The 26,729-nt window shown below is 37.9% G+C and overlaps 1 protein-coding gene across 6 annotated transcripts in view; it reads left to right on the plus strand.

Annotated features, from left to right (window-relative positions):
* Atp2c1 (ATPase secretory pathway Ca2+ transporting 1) overlaps positions 1-26,729 on the plus strand; it is a 119,046-nt gene that overhangs the window by 55,553 nt on the left and 36,764 nt on the right. For all 6 annotated transcript variants that reach the window (XM_075964793.1, XM_075964799.1, XM_075964795.1 and 3 more), the window contains 9 exons: positions 1,060-1,176; positions 3,905-3,994; positions 5,943-5,978; positions 9,513-9,574; positions 10,860-10,968; positions 18,692-18,847; positions 19,758-19,826; positions 20,785-20,860; positions 23,964-24,030. In XM_075964793.1, coding sequence (XP_075820908.1) covers positions 1,060-1,176; positions 3,905-3,994; positions 5,943-5,978; positions 9,513-9,574; positions 10,860-10,968; positions 18,692-18,847; positions 19,758-19,826; positions 20,785-20,860; positions 23,964-24,030 — 782 coding nt within the window. The remainder of the gene's footprint in view (positions 1-1,059; positions 1,177-3,904; positions 3,995-5,942; positions 5,979-9,512; positions 9,575-10,859; positions 10,969-18,691; positions 18,848-19,757; positions 19,827-20,784; positions 20,861-23,963; positions 24,031-26,729) is intronic.

Below are 26,729 nucleotides of genomic sequence, written 5' to 3' on the forward strand. Positions count from 1 at the left end.
TCCACTTCCTGTGCCTTTTGTTTCCCTTTGTGGCCCCATGGGTTAGCTAGGACTAGTTGGGTGGGCCTGAGTGTGGTGCTGTATAAGAGCAAGGATAACTCACCAGTGGCTATATCACTGATGACAATGACTTCTCTGTCAACTCCTGACTGCTGTCAGGTCCCCCAGGTAGAATGGGGCTCCATGAACCCCTACCCTAGTTTGTGACTGCAGATTTACTGACTCAGTGTTGCATAGGGCCTATGCAGGCAGCTATAGCTGCTGTGACTTCATGAGTGCCATGGCCCAAGATAGTAGGTATGCCATACCTGTAAGATGGTGTTTCTGGGCCCTCCTCTACTCGTTTGGCTTCCATGAAAGGATGTTTTTGGGTGTTCTCTTTAATGCTAAGCTCTCAGAAGTCACTTATTCTCAGAACCTTGACTAGCTGTGAAGGTCTTCATTTACTGCCATTTGTGGTAAAGAGAAGATCAAGTCTGAACACAGCACCAGTTCGTGGATATAAATAAGTATTTAAGAAGCAGTTTGATATACCCACTTACCAAAATAAAAGTAGGTTCACCCTACATTGGTTTTAAGTATGTATTTTGACAAATGGGACCAGCAAGATCATACCCTGTAGCTCAGACTGGTGGTCTAGAACTCACTGTATATCTCAGGTTGTCCTCCAACAAATGATAATTCTTTATAGTTAACCATGTCTGAGTATTACGGCTGCAAGTCCCATGCAAAACCTCTAGTACACTTTCTGTAATTATTAGGGGCTGGAGAGATGGCTCAGTGGTTAAGGCCACTCGCTTCCTGTTCTTGCCAAGGACCCAGGTTCAGTTAGCAAACAGTACCCACTCAGTGACTCTGATGTCTGTGACTCTAGTTCAGGGAATCCAGTGTCCTCTTCTAGCCTCTGCAGGCAATGCAAGAATGTGATATACAAAACAGGCAGAATGTTTATATACATTTTTAAAAAGCTTCTTTTAATGGAATAATATACTGTGTTTTTTTTGTGTTTGTTTGCTCTATGCCAACATTTTAAATAACTTTTAATGTAAAATTTAATAGGCTGATCTTCAGAATGGCTTAAACAAATCTGAAGTTAGTCATAGGCGAGCCTTCCATGGCTGGAATGAGTTTGATATTAGTGAAGATGAACCACTATGGAAGAAGTATATTTCTCAGGTAAGATACTCCCTCTCTATCTCTGTGGTATAATTTACATTGACTTTTATGGTTGTGAATTCCCTGAATACAGAGAAAGGAAATAATATTTTTGTAATGTCTTCCCCTAAAAATTTGCATGTTAAGTTGGAATTTCTGTAGTCTTAGTTCTGAATCTGTAGACACCCGGTTCCACAGCCGTCCAGTCCCAAATAGACACACAGAGACTTATATTAATTATAAACTGTTTGGCCTATTGCTCAGGCTTATTACCAACTAGCTCTTACATTTTACATTAACCCATAATTTTTATCTATGTTCAACCACATGGCTTGGTACCTTTTGTCATTGAGGCATTCTCATCTTGCTTCCTCTGTGTCTGGCTGGTGACTGTCTCTGCCTTTATTCTTCCCAGAATTCTCCTAGTCTGGTTGCTCTGCCTATACTTCCTGCCTGGCTACTGGCCAATCAGCATTTTATTAAACCATTATGAGTGACAAATCTTTACAGGGTATAAGAGCATTAGCCCACAGGATGATTTTTTTCATTTGATTTTAGGCAAAATTACTCACAGGGCAGCATTTTCCGTACCAATGTTCAAAATTTCCTTATAAGCAACACTAGACAGTGGCCTCTTTGTGAATGCTGAGCTTAGGCTTCATAGTGATAGGAGAATGCTGTCTTGGAAAAGTATTAAATACATAATTAAATCCTAACTGCCAGGGTATAAGTTATACCTTTCTTATCAAGTCTGTGATTTCTATTTGCCTCCATTGGTTATGACCTCAGGAAATAGTAAGCTTACAGTAGATTATGGTCGTTCATAATTACCTTTATTTTAATTTTTAGCAAAGACTTACTATAGCTTTTAAAAATTTGGTAACAGTTGCATTAATGTAAAAAGCTGGATGATTCTGTGGCTGGTTTTAACTAGTTAAAAGTTTGGTGTGCTAAACAAAGAAATACTTCGTGAAGGTATTAGAAAGTTTGGGTTTAACTTGTTTAAAAGACAGTGTCAGCTAATGCCATAAGCTTTGTACACATGGTTGTGTAAAGAACTGAATAACTAACTGACTGTGGTGCCTTCCCGTTCGTAGCTGTAGCTTCATATTTGCACCCTACTCTAAGGAAATCCTACTGTAGTTCATCTGGACCTATTGCGCTTGACTGGCAATGTAATTGAATTGTTTTCTTTCTTGATCCTGTTATTCTAGCCAGAGTACCTGACTCTTAGGATTCCTGTAAGAATTAGACAGTGCCAGAGATATAGTTAAGTATAAATAACAGTTAACATCTATCATCTGTTAGTCATTCAATATTGGGTGGTTCTTCTTTAGGAGAATACTGAGTTTGTTGTTCTGTAAACATCTGTCTGGTACTCCTGTGAAGTGACATACTTAATTAGAACCATGGCAGAGCTTTTCTTAGGGCTGGTAAAAGGGTCTCCACCAAGGTGTGATGGTTAGCACTTCACATTAAAGAGAGTTCTGTGGTTTACCCAATGCTTTAGTCTGAAGAAGGATGCTTAACAGAAATTCCACACTAGCTCAGAATTGAGAAATAGATGGTTATTTATTTGGGGTAAACTCACAAATCAGAGTCCATTGCTGGAACGAAGATCAGAAACTGAAAACCACAACCCGAACAGAGAGGCCGGAAAAGAGGCCGGACACAGGCACTGCATCAGCATATATAGTATGAGAGGCCACGCCCCAGTAGGCGGGTCACCACTAGACTTCCTACAGCATTAGTCTCATTCTTAGTTATGACAGATTCCTTCATTTTAGGGTCTATTAGAAGATTATGGCACTTAAAATTATTTAAGTTGGAATTGGAGAGATGGCTCATAGGTTAAGAGTACTGGCTGCTCTTCCAGAGGTCCTGAGTTCAGTTCCTGGCCACCACATGATGGCTCACAACCATCTATAATGAGATCTGGTGCCCTCTTCTGGTGGGCAGAATCCTGTATACATAATAAATAAATAAATCTTTCTAAAAAATTATTTAGCACACAGGTGACACAGCTGGAACCACAGCCAGTTACTTTTATTCAGCCATACACTGTATGTTAGCTATAGTTTTATTTTCTATCAGTTTTTAGTCTCAGTACTTAGGTTAAAAGCCTTCATTTTTAGTCTCAGAAATTCAGGCAGGCCCCTGTCTTTGTGACATTAATACAGTACTGTAAGCCAGGTTTGGTAATGGATTCCTATCATTCCAATACTGGAAGACTTAGGCAAGAAGATCATCTATTTGAAGCTAGCCTGAACTACATAAAAGCATAAAAGAGCCAAAAATTAATATACTGCTGCAGGTACATACATACTATAAAGAATTAACAATTTTGTTGTTATGTTTGGAGATAGGATTTTTCTGTATAGCCCTGATTGTTCTGAAACTTGTTTTGTAGAGGATTTTTCTGTGTTCCTTGGCTCTGAAACTTGGCTGATTTTTAACTCATAGATCTGCCTGCCTTTGCCTTCCAAGTGCTGGGATTAAAGGCATGTGCCACCACTACTCAGTTTAGCAAATTCTTTATTGTAAATATTGATATTTAATTTTCTTTTTCTGAAAGGAACTGTTACATAGCTTTTAAGCATGATCTCTACTTTTTTGTTGCTTGAAAATAAACCACATATAGACTCTTGTAATTTTGTAATGATGTCCTTTATAAAAAAAAGCTTTTACTGAGGTAGAGTGGGATTGTCCTTCATCTGAGAGTGTTGAATTGTTTGTTTTTCACCTCCAGTTTAAAAACCCCCTCATTATGCTGCTCCTGGCTTCTGCAGTCATCAGTATTTTAATGCATCAGTTTGATGATGCTGTCAGCATCACTGTGGTAAGTACACTCCTCTATTCTTAAAATTCTAATCTGTTAGTTAATTCTGTGAGTTGGATTTGGCTTTACTTTGGAAATTAATGTGAATCAAAATGAATCAGATTAAAAAATAATCAAATCCACTTTTTTATTAATTTTCTTTAGTTCTGGTTTGAGATGGAGGTCTTCTTGTGTTTCTCAGGCTGATCTTGCCCTCCTGGGCTCAGCTGTGCTGTTGTGTTAGCTTCCCAGGTAGCTGTGATTACAGGCTTGTGCCCTCAGTCTCACAGATGAGAAATAGTTTATAATTTTCTAGTTAAATCAAAATTCCTCATGCTTTTCAGTTGAAAATATTTTGACTAACAGTAATTGCTCAAGGAATATGTGATGTCAAAGCTATTTTAATAACACGTTCTTGTTACTATAGGCTTTTTGTCTTAATGGCAAATGTTACGGTGTATGAAACTGTTAGAGCTTTAGCACAATTGGAAATGGCCTTAAGCTGTATCAGTAGTCATTGTTTTCTTTAGTCCTCTTTAGACAAGTACAGTAGCCGGGTGTGGGAGTACACACTACTAACACCGCTGTGCTACTTGGGAGGCAGAGGCGGGGGATAACAAGTCTTAGGGTATCATGGGCAACACAGTGAAGGAAGCCCTTCCTCAAATGTCTGGAATGTTTTTGATAGAGGAGTAAAACGAAATATATAAAAATTTTCCCCTGAGTCTATACATCTGTGATGAATGGGTAGCGCGAATAGATTGAAATGCAGTACCTGTCCTAAGGAAGGGCAGCTGTGAGATAAACGATCCTTTTCCTTAAAAGAATAATGTTACTAGTGATAAGAACTTTGAAGTAATAATTAAAGTTACTGCAAATTTTTATGCATTACCATGAACTTGGGATTTTCGATGAGCAAGACACCTGGTTATTCATCCTCATTGACTTAGACCAGGAAACCGCCATATACAGGCTGCCCATGCATGCTTCGGTACTGCCAGGACATAAATACTTAGAACTTAGACCAGGAAACCGCCATATACAGGCTGCCCATGCATGCTTCGGTACTGCCAGGACATAAATACCATTTTTCACCATGAACTTTTGATAGCTTCCAAGTATTTAAAACTTTAATGATATTAGTAGCAATTTTAACAATTATTAAATTTAGAAATTACGCCAGCATCTATATTTAAATAATTAGGTGAACCAGTATTTTCCAAATGATTGATATCTGAGATTATCAAATTTCATTAGGGAAAAAGATCAATGGATTCAGTTGAAAAAATATAGGTAGATAATAAAGTTTAATGTGGCAGATTATGAAAAGTTCATTGATACAGTTTTGTATTGTACAATAATAGTGAATACTTCTTCCTTTGCCAATTTTTATTTTTTGGTCTGAGGCTTGATTTTTTTTTCCTCTCATAGTTTATTAAAAAAATTCTCATATTATGCTGCTTTTACCTAACAAAACATTAATTGGATTATAGCTTTCTATGAAAAAGTAGGATTACGGTTAACTCAGCAATAGAGAGCTCTTGCCTATCATTTGTTTTACAAATCACCACTGGGAAAAAATGACCAATTTTAAAAAAAATTTTTTTTCTGGAAAAAGCTATGTGTTAACTTATCAGATTTTTAAATTCTTTTCGTAAATTAGTATGTAGGAACTAAGGTTAAACAAGTAATTATTATGTCTGTTATAGCAAATGTTATCCACATAACTAAAAGATAGTCCTTAATTTGGGAGGACTTGGGTGGATTCAGAAAGTTTTGGAAGCTGTCATGGGGATGGTTAGCCATTTAAGTTCATATTCTTCTCCCTCAGACCCTCAGGCAAATTGCTTTCTTCTTTCACTAGCTAGTGCAAAAATCCGATCTCCTGGGCTGCACAGCCAGAGAAACACATTGTGACGAAAAGTTATTTCTTGTTAATGTCTGATTTAAAAGGCTGTTTGTTTTTTAGGCAATACTTATTGTCGTCACTGTGGCCTTTGTTCAGGTGAGTAATCTAATTTTTCCAGGTTAATAGTGGTATATTAGTTGATTGCTTAAAAACAAAGTGACTTATGTGAAATAATCTGAACTTAATGGGTGGTAGTGTATTCCTAATTCATTGTCTTGAAAGAGTCTCAGCTAATAGCCAACTGCGGATAGTTCCTGAGAAGAGGGCACTGGGTGGGTAGTGAGAAGAACATAGCCTATATTTTTGGTAGAGACAGATGAGAAAAAAAGCAGAGCAATAAATATAATCCACTAGGTTTAAAAATGTTTTTCTAGTTATGAATTGGGCCAGTACCTATTAGTGCAATGTCTAGATGAGGAAAACAGAAAGGGGAGTGAAAAGTCAGTGAGCAGTTTATTAGATCCATCTGAAGAAGACCTGGTGGGTTACTGAGACTGCTTTCTCTTAGTGAGCAGTTTATTAGATCCATCTGAAGAAGACCTGGTGGGTTACTGAGACTGCTTTCTCTTAGTGAGCAGTTTATTAGATCCATCTGAAGAAGACCTGGTGGGTTACTGAGACTGCTTTCTCTTAGTGAGCAGTTTATTAGATCCATCTGAAGAAGACCTGGTGGGTTACTGAGACTGCTTTCTCTTAGTGAGCAGTTTATTAGATCCATCTGAAGAAGACCTGGTGGGTTACTGAGACTGCTTTCTCTTAGTGAGCAGTTTATTAGATCCATCTGAAGAAGACCTGGTGGGTTACTGAGACTGCTTTCTCTTAGTGAGCAGTTTATTAGATCCATCTGAAGAAGACCTGGTGGGTTACTGAGACTGCTTTCTCTTAGTTAGCAGTACACTTTTTCACTGAATTTATTTCTTTGCCTTATTAGTCTTGTTTTGGGATTAAAGTTTTTTTTTTCAGTATTGATAAATCCCTTACTCCACTTCTAAAATTTCTTACTTTCCTCAGAAGGAATGGTCCTACTTCCTGTTCGTTATAGTCATTCCAACAGCAAAAGAAAGGGATAAGAAGTCTCTTTTAAAGATGATTCTGAATAATGTGGAGATAAGGTCATGATTTCTTTCTTTACGCTTAGGGAGAGGTAGGAGGATTGTCAACTCAAGGCTAACATGGGCCACATGCTAAAACCCTAAGGTTAAACAAAGAAGGGAAAAAGAAGGGGGCAGAGAAGAGAGGGATCATAACATACCAGGCATGGTGTCAGGTCAACAAGTATAGGAATACAAACATAGAGGTTTGGTTTTATAAGTGTGCTTTATGTTTATTTAAATCTTTGAAACTTCTGTATATTAAGTTTCTACAATTATCAGGTCTTACTTTGAATACAGCTAATAAGAGTGGAAGGATTAACCCACTGTAGAGATAAATGTAATGATGCTGTATGTCCTGAGGTCAGTGCTCTGATTTTTTTAAGACAGTGATTGTAATTATTCTTACATCGTGTATAATTTATTTCATGATAACTTGTCACTGTCCTGGTGTCTTAAAGTAGTTCCTGACACATTAAGTTTCTAATTCTATATTAACTGAATGTAAGAAGCCGCTGGAGTCTGATTACTTGGAAATTTATGAGCTCCTTTAGGAGACCATCAGCGCTCTTATTCAGGGTTGAAGGGTCAAGGGCGGGGCATCTTCTTAAGACAGAGTATTGCCTTTGGGCTATTGGCGCTAGTAAATGCGGCTTAAGCCGTCGCAGGCTGTGCATCATCTAAGGAAGTTCCTCACTTCCAGTCAAGCTAATGGTGTGATCTGTATAGGGCCAGTAACTGGAGTTCTCTCATAACCCCTCCTCTAAATTGTGGCAGTCAACTCCCTCTTGGATCTTCTTTAGTATATCAGATGTATGAAAGATTTCATTTAGGTATTACTATTGTATGAAAAGCCTTAGCAACTTGCTGTCTTTGGAAAATAAAGAGCTCCTATCCTCAAAATACCCCACAGAGTTTCAGTCATCAACGTAATCAACGTAGAGTTTTACATGGAGTGTGTTATGTGTTTTAAATGTAGCTGAGGTCTCTTGTTGCTGTTTCAATGGTATTTTATTTGATGCTGCATTGCTGCTTCCCTTATTGCTGTGACCCAGTGTCTGGGCAGAAGTAACTTGAGGGAGAAAGAATTGAGTTTAGGGAAGATGTGGTGGCAGGAGGCAAGAGCTTGTGGCTAGTTGCATTTAAACCTGCAGGTAGAGAGCTAAGAGCTGGCAGCAAGTGGGTTAGAATATAGAACTTGAAGGCCAGCCTTAGTGACTGACCCATGTCCTCCAATGAAGCTATGTTCCTACAGGTTCTACAACTGTCAAAAATACCACCACATGAGCCTATGGGATATTTCACATTCAAACCACAAACAACTGAGAAATAAAAAAAAGCTCCAAAACATTATGAAAAGCTTAATTTTTATAATTAAGTATGTTTTGATACAGATTTGACTCCTTTCCTCAAACATGTCTTAAGAAAGCAACAAAATATTTTTACAAACAAATCGAAACCATTCTTCCCACCATTTTTCTTCTGCCCAGCCCTTCAAGTCACTGGCTACCTAGCACTGTCATAGAATGACCTGATTTACAACAGCTTTACAAAGATAAAGACTGATAGCTTCTGTTTGATTAGTTACTGGAGACTACAGTTGGCTAGTATTTTCTACCCTTACTGAATTTTGTATAAAACTTTCAAATTCTACACTGTGGTTGGTGGATTGAGAGGCATACCTAATAATTTTTTATATTTGTAGGTTGTGCTTACATTTGTCCCTCTTGTCTGGGTAGTGACTGATAAAGTTCTGAGATACTCTGCAGCTGATGACAGGTAGACTTAGTGATTGCTAACATGGCAGGTATTTCAAGACTCTCCTTATCTTCTATTTTGCTTTTGTCCCTCACCTTTTAACTTCAGACCAAAAGATTAGAAACAAAGCAAGAATAGCCTTGTGGCCATATGAAGCACAAGTGCTAATGGAAGCGTAGGCCAAGCAGTGCAGTGAGATGGAAGATGCTCCTGACCCATAGCTGTTGGCTGTGTGCATGGAAGGGTGTGATTGCAGAACAGCACAGGGCCTCTCGGCAGCTTCCCTTTCATATAATTCAGGTTGGCAAGAAAAGCGAGCGTCGGAATATTATCAGCCACACTATTATTTCTAAGTAAATACATTCCACAAACGAGTGTAGTTAGTGTGGACTTAAGTCCTCAAAGTAAAATTACGTACAGATTAGTATTTTGGCTTTATTGGTCGCTAAACTCAAATGTAAAATTATGTTAAAACTAAGGCTCAATTATGTTAACTTTTAATGTATTCTTTGGATGCAGTAATTGGATTTCATTTCCTTCTGAACAATCTTAGATTTGCACATTGATTTTTAAAGTGTATAATTGGGAATATATAATTTTCATAATTGTTTGATTATAATAATTTAGGAACAAATTTTTATGATTTAATATAAGGATAAGTAAATCAAGATACGAATTGGGAGAAAATTTTAAGTGATAATGATTAATATTTAAGTATAAAAGGACCATGTAAATTCCTTTGTATTGTGTTAATATTAAATTCTACTTTTTCTTTAATTAGGAATATCGTTCAGAAAAATCTCTTGAAGAATTGAGTAAACTTGTCCCACCAGAATGCCATTGGTATGTTCCTTTTACTTTAGAGTTCTACACCTTAAAAAAGTAGAATTTGAATGTGACTAGCGTTGTAAGCATTATTGTTCTGGCTTTGTTTTAACATAAAGAAAATTATTGAATATGACAAAAAAGTCTGATCAGTATAGCAAACATTGCATTACTGGTGGTTTTGAGAAAGCTTTGTTCAACAGTCTTTTTTTTAATTGTTCAGGTATGCGCATATTCCTATTGTGAGTGTGGGCATACATGTGCCTCTACACACCTGGGAAGGTCATCAGGTGTTGGCATTCACCTTCCACATTTTTTGAGGCAGAGTCTGTCTTGTTCATCACCGTGTGTGCTGGCCTTGAGGGGACTTGTGGGGATTCTCTGTTTCTGCCTCCTGTCTTCCTGTAGCTGGGCAGGGATGCAGTTGATGGGACGTTGTTCAGTTCGGCTCACTTGTGCTTCCCGTACTTTACCTGTAGGCACTCTCTTATGGAAACAGTGTCATGAGATTAACCTCAGGAAATTAATCTCATGTTAGCCTCAGTGTTCATATTTGAGTTAACTAATCAATTTTTGTAAGGATTTCCCCCTCTCTTACCTGTGTAATTTTTATAAGAGCATACAGTTAATCAAGTGCTTAAGTCTTTCTCTCTCCTTCCTTTCTCCCTCCCTCCCTCCCTCCCTCCCTCCCTCCCTCCCTCCCTCCCTCCCTCCCTCCCTCCCTCCTCCCTCCTTTCCTCCCTCCCTCCCTCCCTCCCTCCCTCCCTCCCTTCCTTCTTTCCTTTTTTTCTTTTTAAGACAGGTCTTACTGCGTAGCATTGACTGGCCTGAAACTTGTGACATTGACCAGGCCATCTTCAAACTCAGAGATCTGCCTGCCTCTGCCTTACAAATGCTAGAATTAAAGGAATGTGTGATGATGTCTAGCTTTTTTTTGTTTTTTTTTAAAGATTAATTTTTAAAAATTGTTTTAAATAATTGTGTGTGTGTCTGTGTGTGTCTGTCTGTGTGGGTATATGCATGTGAGTTCCGGTGCTTGAGGAGGAAGTGTTGGATTCTCTGGTTTTGGAGTTTTAGGCAGTTGCGAGCTGCCTGATGTGGGTGCTGGGAACTACACTTGCGTCCTCATCAAGAACATCATGTGCTTTTGTAACTACTAAGCCTTCTTTCTAGCCTGCTCTAAGTTTTTATATTTGACTTATCTCTTTGGAAGTAACAGTGTTTTTCTTAAGACAGGTTCATGTAGTCTTAAAGGGAAATAGTATGGTTTTCTTACTGTGATGATTTCTATTTCATGCTACAGTGTGCGTGAAGGAAAATTGGAGCATACACTCGCCCGAGACTTGGTTCCAGGTGACACAGTTTGCCTTTCTGTGGGAGACAGAGTTCCTGCGGACTTACGTTTATTTGAGGTAAATTGAGGGTGCATGGATGTCAGTTAATTAAATGGTTAGCAGATCTAATGATTAACACATAGTTTACTTGAAATATTTAGTATTGTGACTGAAATAGTGACAAGTGTAAGCATGTCCCCCCTTATATATATTTGTTCTGCTGTAAAGTCTTTAGAGTTATCTACTTCGTCAGTTAACATACCTTTATGACAGCCTGAGTTAGGTACTGTAGCAGACAGAGGTGATAGAATTATGTTGTTTAGGGAATCCAGTATTTGTGAACACAGATCAGTATATGATAGAAGTCAGTAATCAGGTAAGAGAAGTTAAAAAATAGAAACTGAGAGAAGAGACATTATTTCTGGCATAGCAGCGAACAGAGAATGCTATGTAGCCATGATATTTGAAAAACAGTGTGGGAGAGGAAAGGAGAAGAGTATTAACCTCCTTGACAATTGGAGTAGAGGTACTCCTGGACTCAGTGCGGAGGTTTTGTCTCAAAAGACCCACTGAAAGTTTAAAATACTGTGTAAGAAACAATTGCCTGTACCTAACCGGGATTAAGGCACACAGTGCACTGTATTAATTGCTTACCCAGTGAAACTGTACATCTGACTCTGGCTTACTACACTGCTCAGAATCACACGAGAATATCCTATTGTAATCTTAGAAAAGAGCTAAGTAAACAATGGAAGAGTGGTTTCTACTGAATGTGTACTTTACTTTCTTGATGAGAGGCAGAGTTGCCTAACAGTGCATCCCTCCTCTGGAAGTGCACAGAAATCATCTGGGGCCATGGCCTGGAAGTGCAAGATTCTGAACATGAACCAGTTCCTGCCAAAGTGCTGCTTCACCCACCTCCTTACCAATTCATTAAGAATCCATTGTTTATATTCTGAGACAGGTTCTTTTGGAAGAGGTTCTTAAAATATTGATCAGTCTGGCCCCCTCCTTTCTCAGTGTAGCATAGGTTTGAAGCCACCATACTTGCCCTAAGTATTTTTAGAGAAATAATTCACATATGATAAGACATGCACAAGTAAACTCTAACATTTAGTGGTTTTCAGTCTGTTCACATTACCACAAGCTAATTATAAAGTTTCATATCTTTTCAAAGAAAACTCCTTATCTTTTAACATTGACTGTGTTTTTACCTCCAATAGCCACTGATTTTAGCCACTGTTTTCTTTTGACACAAAAGTATGTTTTCTTATTCTAGACATTTTATTAACTTAAAGGAATCATATAACATGTAGGGTTTTTTTTTGTCTGTATGTTTCACTTAACATATTTTCAGGTACTTCATCTAGTACTTTATTACCTTTTATTGCCATATGATTTTCTGTTTTATGGATATACACATAGTAAATTTAATCCGCTTATGTTGAAACACTTCTAGTAGGGAAGGGCTTTTGCTGCTTTATTATTTACGTCACTGCAGTGCTGTTACCTGTGGGACTGTGTTTCCAGGCCCCTCCACTTATGACTTCTTTTGCCAGAGAAATTTTTTGTCACCCCAAATGTAGGCATATAAAATATATCTGCAAATGAAGCATTAACAGATAATACATCACAAAAATGACAGTTCTTCAGTATGTATGTAATTTACCATTTATTAAAGGGAAAGCAAGCTAACCAATGCGATGGGAATACTTTTTAATTTTTGCATAACGAATTAAATTTTGGACTGGAGAGATGACTGAGTATTTAAAGAGTACTTATGCCTCTTGCAGAGAACTGGGTTTGCTCACAACCATTAGTAACTCCAGTTTCTGGGGACCCAATGCTCTCTTGTGGCCTTTGTTAGCACCAGAGAATGAATATACGTGTGCATGCACACGTGCGCACACAGAGAAACAGAGATTTATTAGAATGGCTTGCAGACTGTGGTCTAGCTTGTCCAGCAGTGGTTGTCTGTCTACCGGTGGAAGGTTCAAGAGTCCAGTAGTTGTTCAGTCCACAAGCCTAGATGTCTCGGCTGGTCTTCAGTGTACATTGGAATCCCTAAGAAGTATGAAGGAATGGACTTGCCAGTGAGAGCTAGCAGGCAGTGAGAAAGAACAAGCTTCCTTCTTTCATGTTCTTTATATGGACTACTAGCAGAGGGTGTGGCCCAGATTAAAGGTGGATCTTCCCACCTCAAAAAGTCTGGATTAGATGTGGGTCTTCCCACTTCAAATGACTGAATAAAGAAAATAAAAATTTCTCACAAGTGTCTCTATTTTGTTGAGTTGTCAACCAAGCTGTCATACCCCTGTTACATTCTTACAGGTCATGCCAAGAAGTTTTGCTTCTAGAGGGGAGTGCTCCTGCCAGGAGCCACTGCAAACATGCCATTGACTGGAAGCTCAGACTTCTCCCTGGTGGGACAGGAAGCTAAAATTTTCCTGGTGTGTCATTAGGTGTAATAGTGAGTGTGAAAGTATTCCTGTTTTCACCCCTTGATTGCTGGACCTGTGGGTCCTGGCTGTGGGAGAAATTGGACCATGTATTGGATGCCAATTCACAGTACATACTGCCTGCCTCCTGGGAACCTGCCCTTAGCCCTATTGGCTGTTGCCAGCCAGCTATTTGGTGCTGTAACTGTGTCTTCTAAAGGCCCTCTGCCTTTCTGCCAGGTCAGTTGCGTTAGGATGGTAGGAAACATGGTGAGGCAGGTAGATTCCATGATCTCATATTTCTCTGGCTGAGAAGTGAGATCCTTGGTAAGAAGCAATACTTTGTGGAATACAATATTGTGGTGGAATAGGCATCCTCTAAGTTCCTGTATGGTGGTTTTGTCAGATGCATTATGTTCAGGAAAGACAGATTCCTAACCAGAATAAGTATCTACTCCAGTAAGGAAGGACAAAACATTGTCTTTCCATGGAAGAAGTGGTCCATTGTTGTCAAGTTGACAACCAATAATAGTCATCACAGCATACATGCAGGGGCAAACACTTATAAAAACAAACCTTTTGTTAAAAATAAAAATCCTGCCTGAGCAAGATGAATATTCTCCAGAATTGATCAATATTTTCATTTTATAATTATTAATGCTGAGAATGCCACTTTGCATAAACACATAACACAAAATGGCAGAAGTATGTTTAAGGTTATTTCTGAAATTATTGAAAAATTTGCCCTAATCCCAAGCCAAAATTCATCATTTCTTGTGAAACTTGTGTTAACAATTCATATAGTAATGTTTAAGATAAAATATTCTAACGTTATCGTTATACAAACGAAACTTATACTGATTTGATACCTACTTGTTAAGGACTGATGCCAGAAGAATATTGAAAGTCTTCATCATTAGTAAACTGTTACGTTTATGTAACAGCAGAAACCTTTCTACGGACAATAAAAGCCTTCCAGTTCATAAAATACTTAGGCAGTGTGTGGTGTGACTGTATGCACAAAGTGTATGTTGTGTGTTTAGAACCAGGCAGCAGTGAAGTTGCACAGTTCAACATGGGTGAGTCCTGGCAGAAAAAATCCTCAGATTTATTATGCATTTGATGTTAAATATTTGTACGGTTATTGGATGTTCAGAAATCTTTCACTGTTGTCAAATTTTTCATGACCTCTTATAATTAATGTGATCTCAAGCTGTGTTATGACTGTAGTTTAAAAGTTGTTGTGCTCCCTAGGGCTGAGGAGATGGTTGAGTGGATCAGAATACTATAAGCAAGAAGGCCTGAGTTTGATCTCTAGGACCCATGGTAAAGCTGGGCAAGACTGCACATGTTTGGAACCCCAGAATTATGGTAGAAACAGGCAGATCTGGTGCTTGCTAGCATGGACACATGGTCTTAGTTTTTTTTAGTGGTTATGATAAAATCCTCTGTCAAAAACAATTTAGCTCACAGTTCATGGTTGCAGTCCATGGTGGCAGGGAAGTCAGGCCATCAGGAGCTTGGAATAACTGATGCCATTGTTTAGAAGAGGGCATGCTAGCACTCAGCTTGACTTGATTTCCACTCTTTTATACTGTCCTCAGCCGAGGGAATGGTGCCACCTGTAGTGGGTAGGTCTTCCCACCTCCATTAGTGTAATCAAGGTCATACCCCATAGCAGTGGTCTCAACCTTCTTAATGCTGAGATCCTTTATACAGATCCTCACTGTAGTGACCCCCAACCATAAAGCTATTTCGTTGCTGCTTCATAACTAACTTTGCTACTGCTATGAATTGTAATGTAAATATCTGATAATACAGGATATCTGATATGCAGTCCCCAAAGGGGTCACAGCCCACAGGTTGGGAATCTCTGACCTACAGACCTGCTTAGAAGCCCATCTCCTGAGTGATTCTAGATTCTGTGAAATTGAGAACAGTAAGCATCACAGTGAGCTTTTAGGTTCAGTGAGAAACCTTGCCTCAAAAATAGGGTGGAGAGTTCATTCCGTCCCCAAGCTAGGAAATAAACCAAGTGGTTTTCTGAGACCCAAACTCCAGTTCTCTGGAAGAGCAGCAAGTACTCTTAACTTCTGAGCTCTTTCTCTAAACTCCTTTTGTGGACTTTGATAAGAATTGGATTGTTAATTTTTTTTTTACTCTAAGTGATAAACTTGCTTTTTCTGCTGTTTTAAAGATTTGTCATCTGCCTGCCCAACATTTTTAAAAAAGTATGTCTCATTGTAAATTGATTGAGCTTCTTGATTGTTTAGATTTGTGTTTTCCATCAAGTTTGGAAAGTTTTCGACCATTATGTAGTCAGATGTTCATTGCTTGTCTTTCTTCTTCTGGAATGCCTGTAGTGTATCGTTCTGCTTGGTAGTGTTTCCTACACATCCTTCAATTCTAGTTTTTCTTACTATTTTTTTCATTCTGCTCTTTAAACTAGTTATTTTTAAATAATTTCTTATTGTAGTAATAAGGGTGGCGGTGGGGCTGCGTCCCCGACACCCCAGCCACCTGCTCGGGTAGCTTATGCCCCAAAATAATTACACGGACACTGTATTCTTTTAATCACTGCTTGGCCTTTTAGCTCTAGCCCTTACTGGCTAATTCTGATATCCCAATCAACCCATCTCTAATAATCTGTGAGCACCGGTCTTACTGGGAAGATTCTAGGCCGGAGCTTCATCGCGTGTGTCTGCCCGGGAGCGGGGCATGGCGTCTCTGCTGAGGTGTCTGCTCCCAAGAGGAGAGCTGTGGAGTCTGAGCTCATTTCCTCTTCCTCCCAGCGTTCTGTTCTGTTTACTCCACCTACCTCTATGTTCTAACCAATAAAATGGGCCAAGGCAGTTCCTTTATTAGCCAATGACCTTCCTCCATCATCTTATTTTATTCTTATTTAAAATTTTTATTATTATTTTATTTGTGTTGGTATTTTGCCTCTAGGTACCAGGTAGTACCCATGGAGGTCAGGAAATGGCATCTGATCCTCTGGCACTGGAGGTACAATAGATACGTGCCTTCAGATGGATGCTGAGAATTGAGCCTGGGTTCTCTGGAAGAATAGTCAGTGTTCATAACCACGAAGCTATATCGTTAGCTCAAGTGGTGATTTGGAACAATATTTGTGTGTATGAGAATTATGAACATGCCTGGTATCTGAAACATGTCTGGAAAAGGATGTCAGATCCCTAGGAACTAGAGTTACAGATTTGTGAGCTACCATGTGGGTTCTGGGAAATGAAGCCTGGTCCCCTGTAAAAGTAGCAGGTGTTCCTAACATCTGAACCATCTCTTGAACCCCTGTACTGGCGGTTTGTAATTGTCCCAGCTTGCGGGTTATTGATTGCTTTTTTCTTTTTTTTTTTAAATTTATTTATTAAAGATTTCTGCCTCCTCCCTGCCACCGCCTCCCATTTCCCTCCTCCTCCCCCTATCAAGTCCCCCTCCCTCATCAGCTCGAAGAGCAATCAGGGTTCCCTGACCTGTGGGAAGTCCAAAGGACCACCCACCTCCATCCAGGTCTAGTAATGTGAGCATCCAAACTGCCTAGGCTCCCCCAAAGCCAGTACGTGCAGTAGGAGACAATGGGGATGTTCTATCGGGAACCCACTAAGGCCACCTGGCCTGGGTCTGAAAAAGCATGGGATAAAACCGGACTTGCTGAACATAGCGGACAATGAGGACTACTGAGAACTCAAGAATAATGGCAATGGGTTTTTGATCTTTTTAATTTCTAATGTTGAACTTCCTCTAAGTAATTTCTCTCTCAGGTATTATTTTCAGTTCCTGGTTTATATAATAAATGTTGATAGATTAACTGTGTTGTGTCTTACATAACCCAAACAGGTCCTGTTCTATCGAGCTGTGGTCCCAGCCTCCAGATTTCCAATCATTTCCTTATGTAGTTTCTACTAAGTTTTTTTTTATATATAAAGTTTGTTTCTTGGTTCTATTAGTTTCTTAAGCATAGTTAATACAGTTCACTTTTTTCTAGTCTGTAAGTTTGATGTTTAGGCTTCCTCATAGAGGGTTTTTGCCAGTTAATTTTTTTTCTTGTGAAGTCAGCCATGCATGCATGTGTGTGTGTGTATATATATATATATAAAACTCAAGATTCTTAAAAAAAACTTAAGCCTATTATTTTCTTTTATGGGTATTGGTGTTTTGCCTGTATGTGTGTCTGTGCTCCATTTGCATGCTTGGTGCCTGAGGGGGTTGAAAGAGGGCATTAAATCTGGAGCTGGAGTTATAGACAGTTGTGATCTGCCATACTAAGGGTCAAACCTGGGTCCTCTGGAAGACCAACCAGTGCTTTTAATTACTGAACAATCTCTCCAGCCCTCAAGGCCATATTTCTTAATTTTATTTTTGTGGAGTGTTATAACTGCTTCTCTCGGGGTGATAGCAGATAGTAGGCATGCTAATTTAAAAAATTAGCTTATCAAAATTTCACGGACCCTTTTCTTCATTAAGTATTAGAAAGTCAGCAATTTATAGACAGGGATAAAACCAACTTCAAATATATTTAAAAATATTTTGTTGTGTGTGGGTGTGTGTGCGCATGCATGTGGAGATAAGAGATCAGTGTTGGATGTTATTCCTCAGGTGCTGTCTTGTTTTTTCAGATAAGGCCTCTCACTGGATCCCAAGACTCTAGGTGATGGTTGCTGACCAGTGAGCCTTAGGCTCCTGTCTGTACTTCCCCAACACTGGGACTACAATCCCCTGTCGCTATGCCTGACTTCATATGTGGTTGCTGGGACTTAAATTCAAATCCTCCTCCCAGTGTGAGGGTGGAGGAGGAGGAAGCTTTGCCATTCCCATGGGACTGAGGCTGTCATCCTTGACATGGCCCCGTCAGCAGATCTCACTCATTCAGTACTGCAGTCATGTAGGGCTTCCTTTGCTCCCTACTCTTGGGCAATATTCTTCTGCGGATTCTGGCTTCAGAAACTGATCTAGGTCACATAGATAGTAGTTTTCTCACCTAAAATAGCATTTTTTATACTTAAAAGGTGAATACTTTGAGACATGGAAAACTAAACAATAATATGTTTTGTTAGGAAAGTTGGGTTCTTAGCTGTAGGTTCACCTGGTGTCTCCATTTCTTTAGTTGTATTTTGAATTTTAGGTTAACATATTCTTATGGTAAGCATTCCTTGTTGCATGCATCAGGTTTTATTGACTCATTTAAGGTATTTGTTTATACTGATCTAGTCTTTTGTCTTAAATTAATGAATATAAAATAAGATGTAGCTAATGGCTGAATGTGAATATTGGAAGAAGTGGGGTGGTCTTGAACTCTTGAAATGTGAAAAGTACTATAAATTAAAATTATGGAACACTTGTTTTCCAAGGCTGTGGATCTTTCCATTGATGAGTCCAGCTTGACAGGCGAGACAACTCCTTGTTCTAAGGTGACAGCTCCTCAGGCAGCTGCTGCTAATGGAGATCTTGCATCCAGAAGTAACATTGCCTTCATGGGAACACTGGTCAGATGTGGCAAAGCAAAGGTGATTATGATTCTTCTCTTTAAAAAAGGTGGTTTCATTTAAAAAAAAAAAACCTTTTTCTAGAATATGTATGTTTAGGTAAATGGGCACCGTAGCATGGACATGGAGGCCAGGACAACTTTGTGGAGTCACTTGTCTCTAGCTCTGTATAGCTGCACGGTCAGCAGCCTCACCGCAGGAATCTTTACTTGCTGACCTACACCACTGATGAAATTTTATTTTTAATTTTTTTCTCTCTCTCCCCCTTTTGGTTAGATTTTATTTTTTTTTAAGTAGCACTGGTTATAATATTCTCACTATATGTTTTTCACCTAATGATGTATTTCAGCTATTTTGTTTCCTGGTTTCTAATATTTTACCACTATAAAAGCCGCCATTTTGGCTAGAGAGATGGCTTAGCAGTTAAAGAGCACTGAGTTTTGAGTTTAATTCCCAGTAACCACATGGTGGCTCACAACCATCTATAGTAGGATTTGGTACCCTCTTCTGACCTACAGGCATACCTGCAGACATAGTGTCCATACCTAAAAAAAAAAAATACACAAATAAATAACTTTTTAAAAGAAGGCACAAATTCATTCATAGAAGTGGGGTTGGAGTGGGGGACTACAAGAAGCAATGTTAAATGTTTATTGAGTATAAGACATTAAAATTTAAAATATGGGCCTCACATTTGGATCAGTTTGTTTCCAGGGTCTGTATTTTAAAGTGGTAATTATTAATAAGAGTAACATAAACATGTACATTTGCAATGGGAATCTGAATATTTATATATCTCCTAGATCTGGGGGTAAGAGTGAAGAAAGGAAATGAACGGTCTTTGTTCTCCACTTGGCCTCACTCCTTTTTTCTTTCTTTGTTATCAGTGATGCCATCTGAATATAATGAATTTTCCTTGTTTTTCCCTTAGGGTATTGTTATTGGAACAGGAGAAAATTCTGAATTTGGAGAGGTTTTTAAGATGATGCAAGCAGAAGAAGTGAGTACTTAGTGTCAGCGGTTTATTCAAATCTGTAATTTTTTTTATCTTAAGTAGAATATAAGTGTATATAGATTCTTGCATATACTATTAAGACTATTTTCTTCAGGATATTACTCATTGTTTTTGCTTACAAAATCAATTGGGAATTTTAAAATTGGAAGGGCTGGAATTTACATTGTTACTGTTCTGAAAGATTCTTACTTTTTTTCATTGTTTCTGTTAGGAAGCCATTCATAGCCACTTTGGATAGGTATTATTCCTTACAGAAAATGGTTCTGTTTTGTTGTTAACCTAATTTTAACCTGATTTTACTGAATGTGTTGCATATACTCAGCACATGTTCTGCCACTGATGGCCTTTGACCATAGGATTACATATATTTTACCCAGAATTTTAACACAATTTCATTGTGGTGTGTGTGTGCGTGTGTGTGTGAAAACTGCATTCTGTAAATGCTATGTTCTTTCACAATCATCTGGATTTCTTAGCTAACCTTCCAAAACTCCAGTTTGTGGTATAATGTCGAACACGAAGCTTGGCAGTGCGAGATGACTAAAGATTAGCAGATCAGGGAGGTACAGGATCAAACATAAACTTTGGGCACTAGGCATGTTTGTGGGTACAGAGAGGAGAACTGGAAAATGGCAGGAATAGCTGACAGTAGTGAAGTCTGCTAGAGGCTGGCAGGAGAGAGTTTTTTTTAACTTAGTGGGAAGCATAGCAATAAATCTTTTCAGGTAAGCCAGGTCTTTATAGCAGAAAGTAGTCACTGCTTCCTGTGTGACCTGCACTGAGAGCATAGGCCCCAGTTTCTTCAATGAAGGTAAAAGTGTTAATCTCTAGCAGAGTTCTGTGCTCAGCTCAGAAATGCATTTCGAGTGCTTTGCAGAGTTCCTGGCACCTGGAAAATGTATGGCAGTTAACTTACTGTGGCAATCTTTTCTAATTTGTCAAGGCCCCGAAAACCCCTCTGCAGAAGAGCATGGACCTCTTAGGCAAACAGCTGTCCTTTTACTCCTTTGGTATAATAGGTAAGAGAAGAGTGAGTATGTTTGCAATTCTTACTTGTGTTTTCTTTTTTGTTGTTGTTTTTACATATTTATTTTGCACATATATTTGCACACATTTGGAGGCCAGAGGACAACTTCTGGGATTCAGGTCTCCATGGGTTCTGGGGATTGAACTCATGCTGTCTGGTGTGATGGCGAGCTCCCTTACCCACTGAGCCATTTCATTGGCTTCCTGGGTTTTCTGTTGAATGTGAGTGTGAAATCTGTTTTCTGTTGAGTATAAAGGCTATATTATTTCACTCCCGTGTTTCCTTTTAGCTTAGTTCTCATTTTTTTAAAATTATAAAACCAACTCTGGGAACAGATAAAACCAGAACTGTAATTCCTATGTGTAGTCAGTGAGCATCTCTCTAAACATTTCAGTACTTGTCTTTCCAGCTATGATAGTGTTGATGGCTCTTCTTAGTTTTGTCTCTCTTCCTCTTTCACCGTCATCCTTCCCCCTTCCCTTCCCCTTTTTCTTTTTCCTTCTTTCTGTTAAGTTGATAATGACCTAAAGCAGATTTTTTTAAAAATTGATTTATTGAGCTCTACATTTTTCTCTTCTCCCTTCCCTGCCTCTCCCCTTCCCTTCAACCCTCTCCCATGGTCCCCATGCTCCCAATTTACTCAGGAGATCTTGTCTTTTTCTACTTCCAATGTAGATTAGATCCATGTATGTCTCTCTTAGGGCCTTCATTGTTTTCTAGGTTCTCTGGGATTGTGGTTTTTAGGCTAGTTTTCTTTGCTTTATGTTTAAAAACCACTTATGAGTAAGTACATATGATGATTGTCTTTCTGAGTCTGGGTTACCTCACTCAATATGATGTTTTCTAGCTTCATCCATTTGCCTGCAAATTTCAAGATGTCATTTTTTTTTCTGTTGTGTAGTATTCCATTGTGTAAATGTACCACATTTTCCTTATCCATTCTTTGGTCAAGGGGCATTTGACCAACAGTAGAGTTAAAGATACTGTACTATTCTGTTTTCTGGATCTATAATCTTGTATCTTTTCAGATATTTACTTAGATTTTCTGATTGTATTTAATCCATATGTATTATCCTTCCAGTGTAGATCATTAATAACATATTGTAAACATTGTTCATTTCTTTGGGATACACTTTCAGAAATAAAATTATTAAGGTAACAGGTATCCAAGTAGTTGTAAGTTTTGATCATCCGAGGAATATATCATCCTCACATTTAGAAAGATGTTTACTTTAAGAATAGTGCTATAGATTAATTTCTTTTTGTTTAAATTTTCATGTTTCTTTGTTTTTGGTGATTGAATCCAGGGCCTCACATGTGCCAATCAAATGGTCTACTATAGAGCTATACTTCTAGCCACTATATAAGTTTAAATTTTAATGCTCAATTTTACTACTGTGGTAACAAGTAGACCATAGCGACTTCACACTTACTTTGTAGTCAAAGATGGACTCCAGGTCTTGCTGTACTTCACAAGGGTTGGGATATGCCTGGCTTACTTTACTATTTCATTTAAAGATTATCAGCTTCGCAGCAAGGTACTGATGCCTGTAACTGTAAGTCTGACAAGAACTCACAGCTGAGGAGGTCATAGGCTTAGGAGAGCCTGCTGCTGTTGTTTGCTAAATGAACATAGTATCAAGCTGCCTTCTGAATACTTATTCTTATGTCCTTAGATGAGTGCAGCTCTCATCTTAAAGAGAAGCTGCTTTTTTCTAGTAGACAGTGAGTCGTAGGCTTACCTGGTCCAAGTCCAGAATCAGTGATTGGAGTGCTCATCCCTAAACAGGATGTCTATAGCAAACCCCACTAAGGCTTAGGGAATATTGTAGAAGAGGTAGCAGAAGGGTTGTCAGAGTCACAAACAGTGTCTCCAGAATGTGACAGGATCCAATGAGGATCCTGTGTCATAGATTCAGAGCAGCTGTAATTGCCTGAATGAGACCTGCACAAGATAAAGTGAGTGAACATTCTAGTATGGAGGGGCTCATGAAGCTCCACCCCCTAACTGGAGAGTGGCAGTTGTGGCTGCTGGTTAGGGTTTGGCCCCTGGTAGATTGTTTATGCCTTAGTGGATGGCCCTTCACCCATGTGCATAAGAGCAACACTGTTTAGGCTCCCTGGGTTATAAAAGAATTGAAAACTTGAAGTTGAGGGGGAAATATGTGTGTGGGAGTATGTAGCCAGAAAGGAGCTGGAGGAGGGGAGGGTAGCTGGATAAAATACATTGTATACGTGTGTGAAATTCTCAAAGAACAAAGAAAAAAATCAGAATGGAATGGTAACCAAGGAGGAAGCTGTATTTTCTTTGTTGTAAACATTGTGTAGTTTATAGTTGGCATCAGAAACTGTGTAAAAATGCCTTTTGCTTCTACATAATCAGTTAATTTAAATTTAAATAAAATACTTATTTTTAAAATTATGTAGGTTAAGGTAGAGTTGTAACTTTCTTACTCAAAAGTTAATTATCCTGGTACTACTAGTTTTATAATTCATTATTTACTATTTTGAAATGATGTCTTTATCTTATTTATATACAACACATATATTAATTTAGAATTTTAATGTAGAAATTCTCCTACTGTTTTAATTATTATAGTTCTTAGTGTGTTAAAGTCATTAATGCATTTTAAAGCAGTCTTTTCCCTGGTGTAGTTTCAGTGAAACAGTCCCTAGAATATTTGTTTTGTATCTGTATGGTGATCAGTTGTCACCTCAGGAGGTGGTCCTACATATATACCTCCAAAGGAAGTACATACCTCACATACAGTACCTCTTATTGATTTATGTAAAGTTAAATTACAGTGTTGTTTGTAAAGTTGATAGTATAAGACCTATGTATTTTATAGATCTGCCTCCAATTTCATCCTATGAAATGTTGTCGATGCTCTTTGAACTGTTAGTTTCTGTTTTGAGAGATGAATGGGTGCGTCAGAGCCAAAGATGAATCTGTAGTCTCTGTACATGCCTATTCAGGACAGCCTCTAGGGGATATACTTTTTTTTTTTTTTTTAATGTACCCTTGAGCTTGTTAATCTAGCCTTTGTAGGTGATTATATAGAAAAAGGAAAAATTAGTATTTGATTTTGTTCTAGGTATCATCATGTTGGTTGGCTGGTTACTAGGAAAAGACATTCTGGAAATGTTTACGATTAGTGTAAGGTAAGTTCTAATATTTGTAGATACAGTATCTTATCTCTTCCCTAGGGGAGTTCTTTTCATTATAGAGATTGGTTTTATTTGGAGCCCATAAGAATATAATGTTTCTACTTAAGTAGTTTAAAAGCCATATTCTGTTTTTGTTGTGTATATTATATATATATATATATATATATATACACACACAATATACACATCTAATGTACATTATATTAGATATGCTATATATAAACATTGTAACTCTGTACATATACACACACATGTATACTATACAATTAAAGAATTGCCTCACAAAAGCCATATATTGGGAAAATGGAAACCTATTTATTTGTCAGTGGAGACTTGGCTGTTACATTTTTGTATGTAGGTAGACAAGAAATGTTCAAAAGCTCATAATATGAAATAGAAAACCACACTGTATTAGTTGAATAATCAGCCTCCAAAGAAAAAGAAAATCTCTAAACATCAAGTATTCTTTGTCATCCATGGAAGAGGAACATGTTATTGTAGAAAAGCATCAGAGAACAAAGAATTTCTAGAAATGTAAGATCTTGATTGCTGAAATTAAAAATTCAGTATGAAGTTCAAGAGAAAAAGCAGAAAGTTAAAGAAATAAGCAAAAAAACCATGAAAAAGATAATAATAACCTATAATGAGATAAAAGCAGAGTAGAATTATTTCTAAAGAAGAAGTAAGAGAAAACCATGCAGGAAATCTTCGCAGGACAAAGCATGCAGGGTAAAGTGCACCCTGGGTCCATGGAGACTGAATGAATTCATCATATACCCATCTAGATGGAAAAGACTGTAGGAATACAAGCCATCTACAAAAGAAGTACAGTTGGGTTGTCTTCAGACTTCTCATTATCTGTGGATCCCCACTATAAGATGCACTAAATGTTTTAACTGAGGTTTTCACAGACCCCATCCTGTATCTGTGTCCTTAAGACAGCAGGGCCAGTTCAGGGTGTTCCTGCAGCAGAGTGAGCCGTGCACTCAGGCACACAGTCATGAAGGTTCCGAGTTTGGCATTGCTCTGAGTTACAGTTAGCCTCATTTACCGTAGTGCTTGCAAAGATACAGGTGTAGCTAAAAGAATCACTGTATCTGGATATTACATAACTGTGACTTCTTACGAGATACTTATGATTTTCTTAGACCAGAGAAAGATTGCAAGTGATCTCCTTTATTATCAGTGCTGTGGCCCAGCATCAATTAGACAATACCTCATATCAGGTCATTAGGGAAACAGCATTAGAAAGTTAATCAGTTGAAGAAAGGGAAACATTTATTCACTTTTCATCTATAGCAACATCGGGTTACATTGTAAGATGGTGGGACAGTATCAACAACAAAGGAAAGTGATTACAAGTCTGAAGGTTAATGCCTAGCCCAAGTATTTGTTCAGTCAGTTATAAATAGCAGATGCTCAGGATATTTGTGAAGGGAAGAAAAGGGAGAAATGATGTGTGGGTATGTAAGAAATAGAACTTACCTAGTCAGCTTAAGGAAAAGAAAGTCTGAGTAGCATCTCTATATAGTAGATCAGGATGGAAAAGTTCAAATATAAAAATAAAACAAAAATCAGTATTTCCAAAGAAGAACTTGAGTATATTCTAAGGAATAAGCAGGGAGATAGTGTCTCTTGAAGGTATTTGTGACATAGTAACGGAGCTAGAGCACAGGCTGATACTCTCCTTTTAAAAAACGTGTCTCCCTGTGTGTGGCTCATGAAATATGAAATAAAAATAAAAATGGGGAATGTGTTTGAGATACCGTTACATATGATAGGGAAAGTTTAGTTCTTTAGTATTTTTTCTTTTAAGTCATTCTATTCATAAGGGTTCACAGTATTGCTTTTATTATTTCTTCAGGATATGTCAACATTCCAAAAATTAAAAAAAAAAACTAACAGGATAAAAACTGTCATTCCATTGGACTCAAGTATAAATATATGATTGATGATGAAAACTTTAGTGATCTAATTTTTCTCATTTCTTTAAACATTTTGGTTTTATTACTTTAAGAATTAATTTAGCAATGATTTTTTTATGTACCAACAATGACTGATATAAAGAAGTAGAATGATGGGATGGCCTGAAAGTGGAAGATTGTTATAGTAATAAACCATTATTATTTTACAGTCCTTTAGGGTTTTTGATCAGTATATCCCATTACCAGATAGGAAAGAATAAAAGAAATCTTAGAGATGGTCTTTATAGGTTTTCAAGTTTTTTTTTTTGCTCGTTTTGTTTTGTTTGCTTGTTTTAGAGTCCCCTAAATATTTGAAGCCTTCATTAAACAAAGTGAAAATTCTGAGTTTTGCACTGTAATGGCAAAGAGGAAAATTGACAGGCGACTAGACAGTTACCAGACAAAAGAGAATACAGGAAACCAGATAGAAATTCTTTCGACTGTCAAAATGCATGAAGTTAACCGTGTAATTGAAGTATCAGGGCTCTAAATTTTCGGCTTGATGAGTGAGTGGTGTGTTTCTAAGGGTAAAATGAAAAAGGCCTTTTCTCCTGGTTATTTTTGCAGCAAAGATTTCTTTGATGTAATATCTCCAATAAGAATCTAAACCATCCCTTTTTTGCCAAAACAATATGACATTCTTTCATATTTAATGCTCATTTTTGTTCACTTCATACTGTTTATATGGAAGTGGAGAAATGTCTTGAGTATAGAGGTGATTACAAAGAA

Source organism: Microtus pennsylvanicus, chromosome 3, assembly GCF_037038515.1.
Source record: "Microtus pennsylvanicus isolate mMicPen1 chromosome 3, mMicPen1.hap1, whole genome shotgun sequence".
NCBI classification, from domain to species: Eukaryota; Metazoa; Chordata; class Mammalia; order Rodentia; family Cricetidae; genus Microtus; species Microtus pennsylvanicus.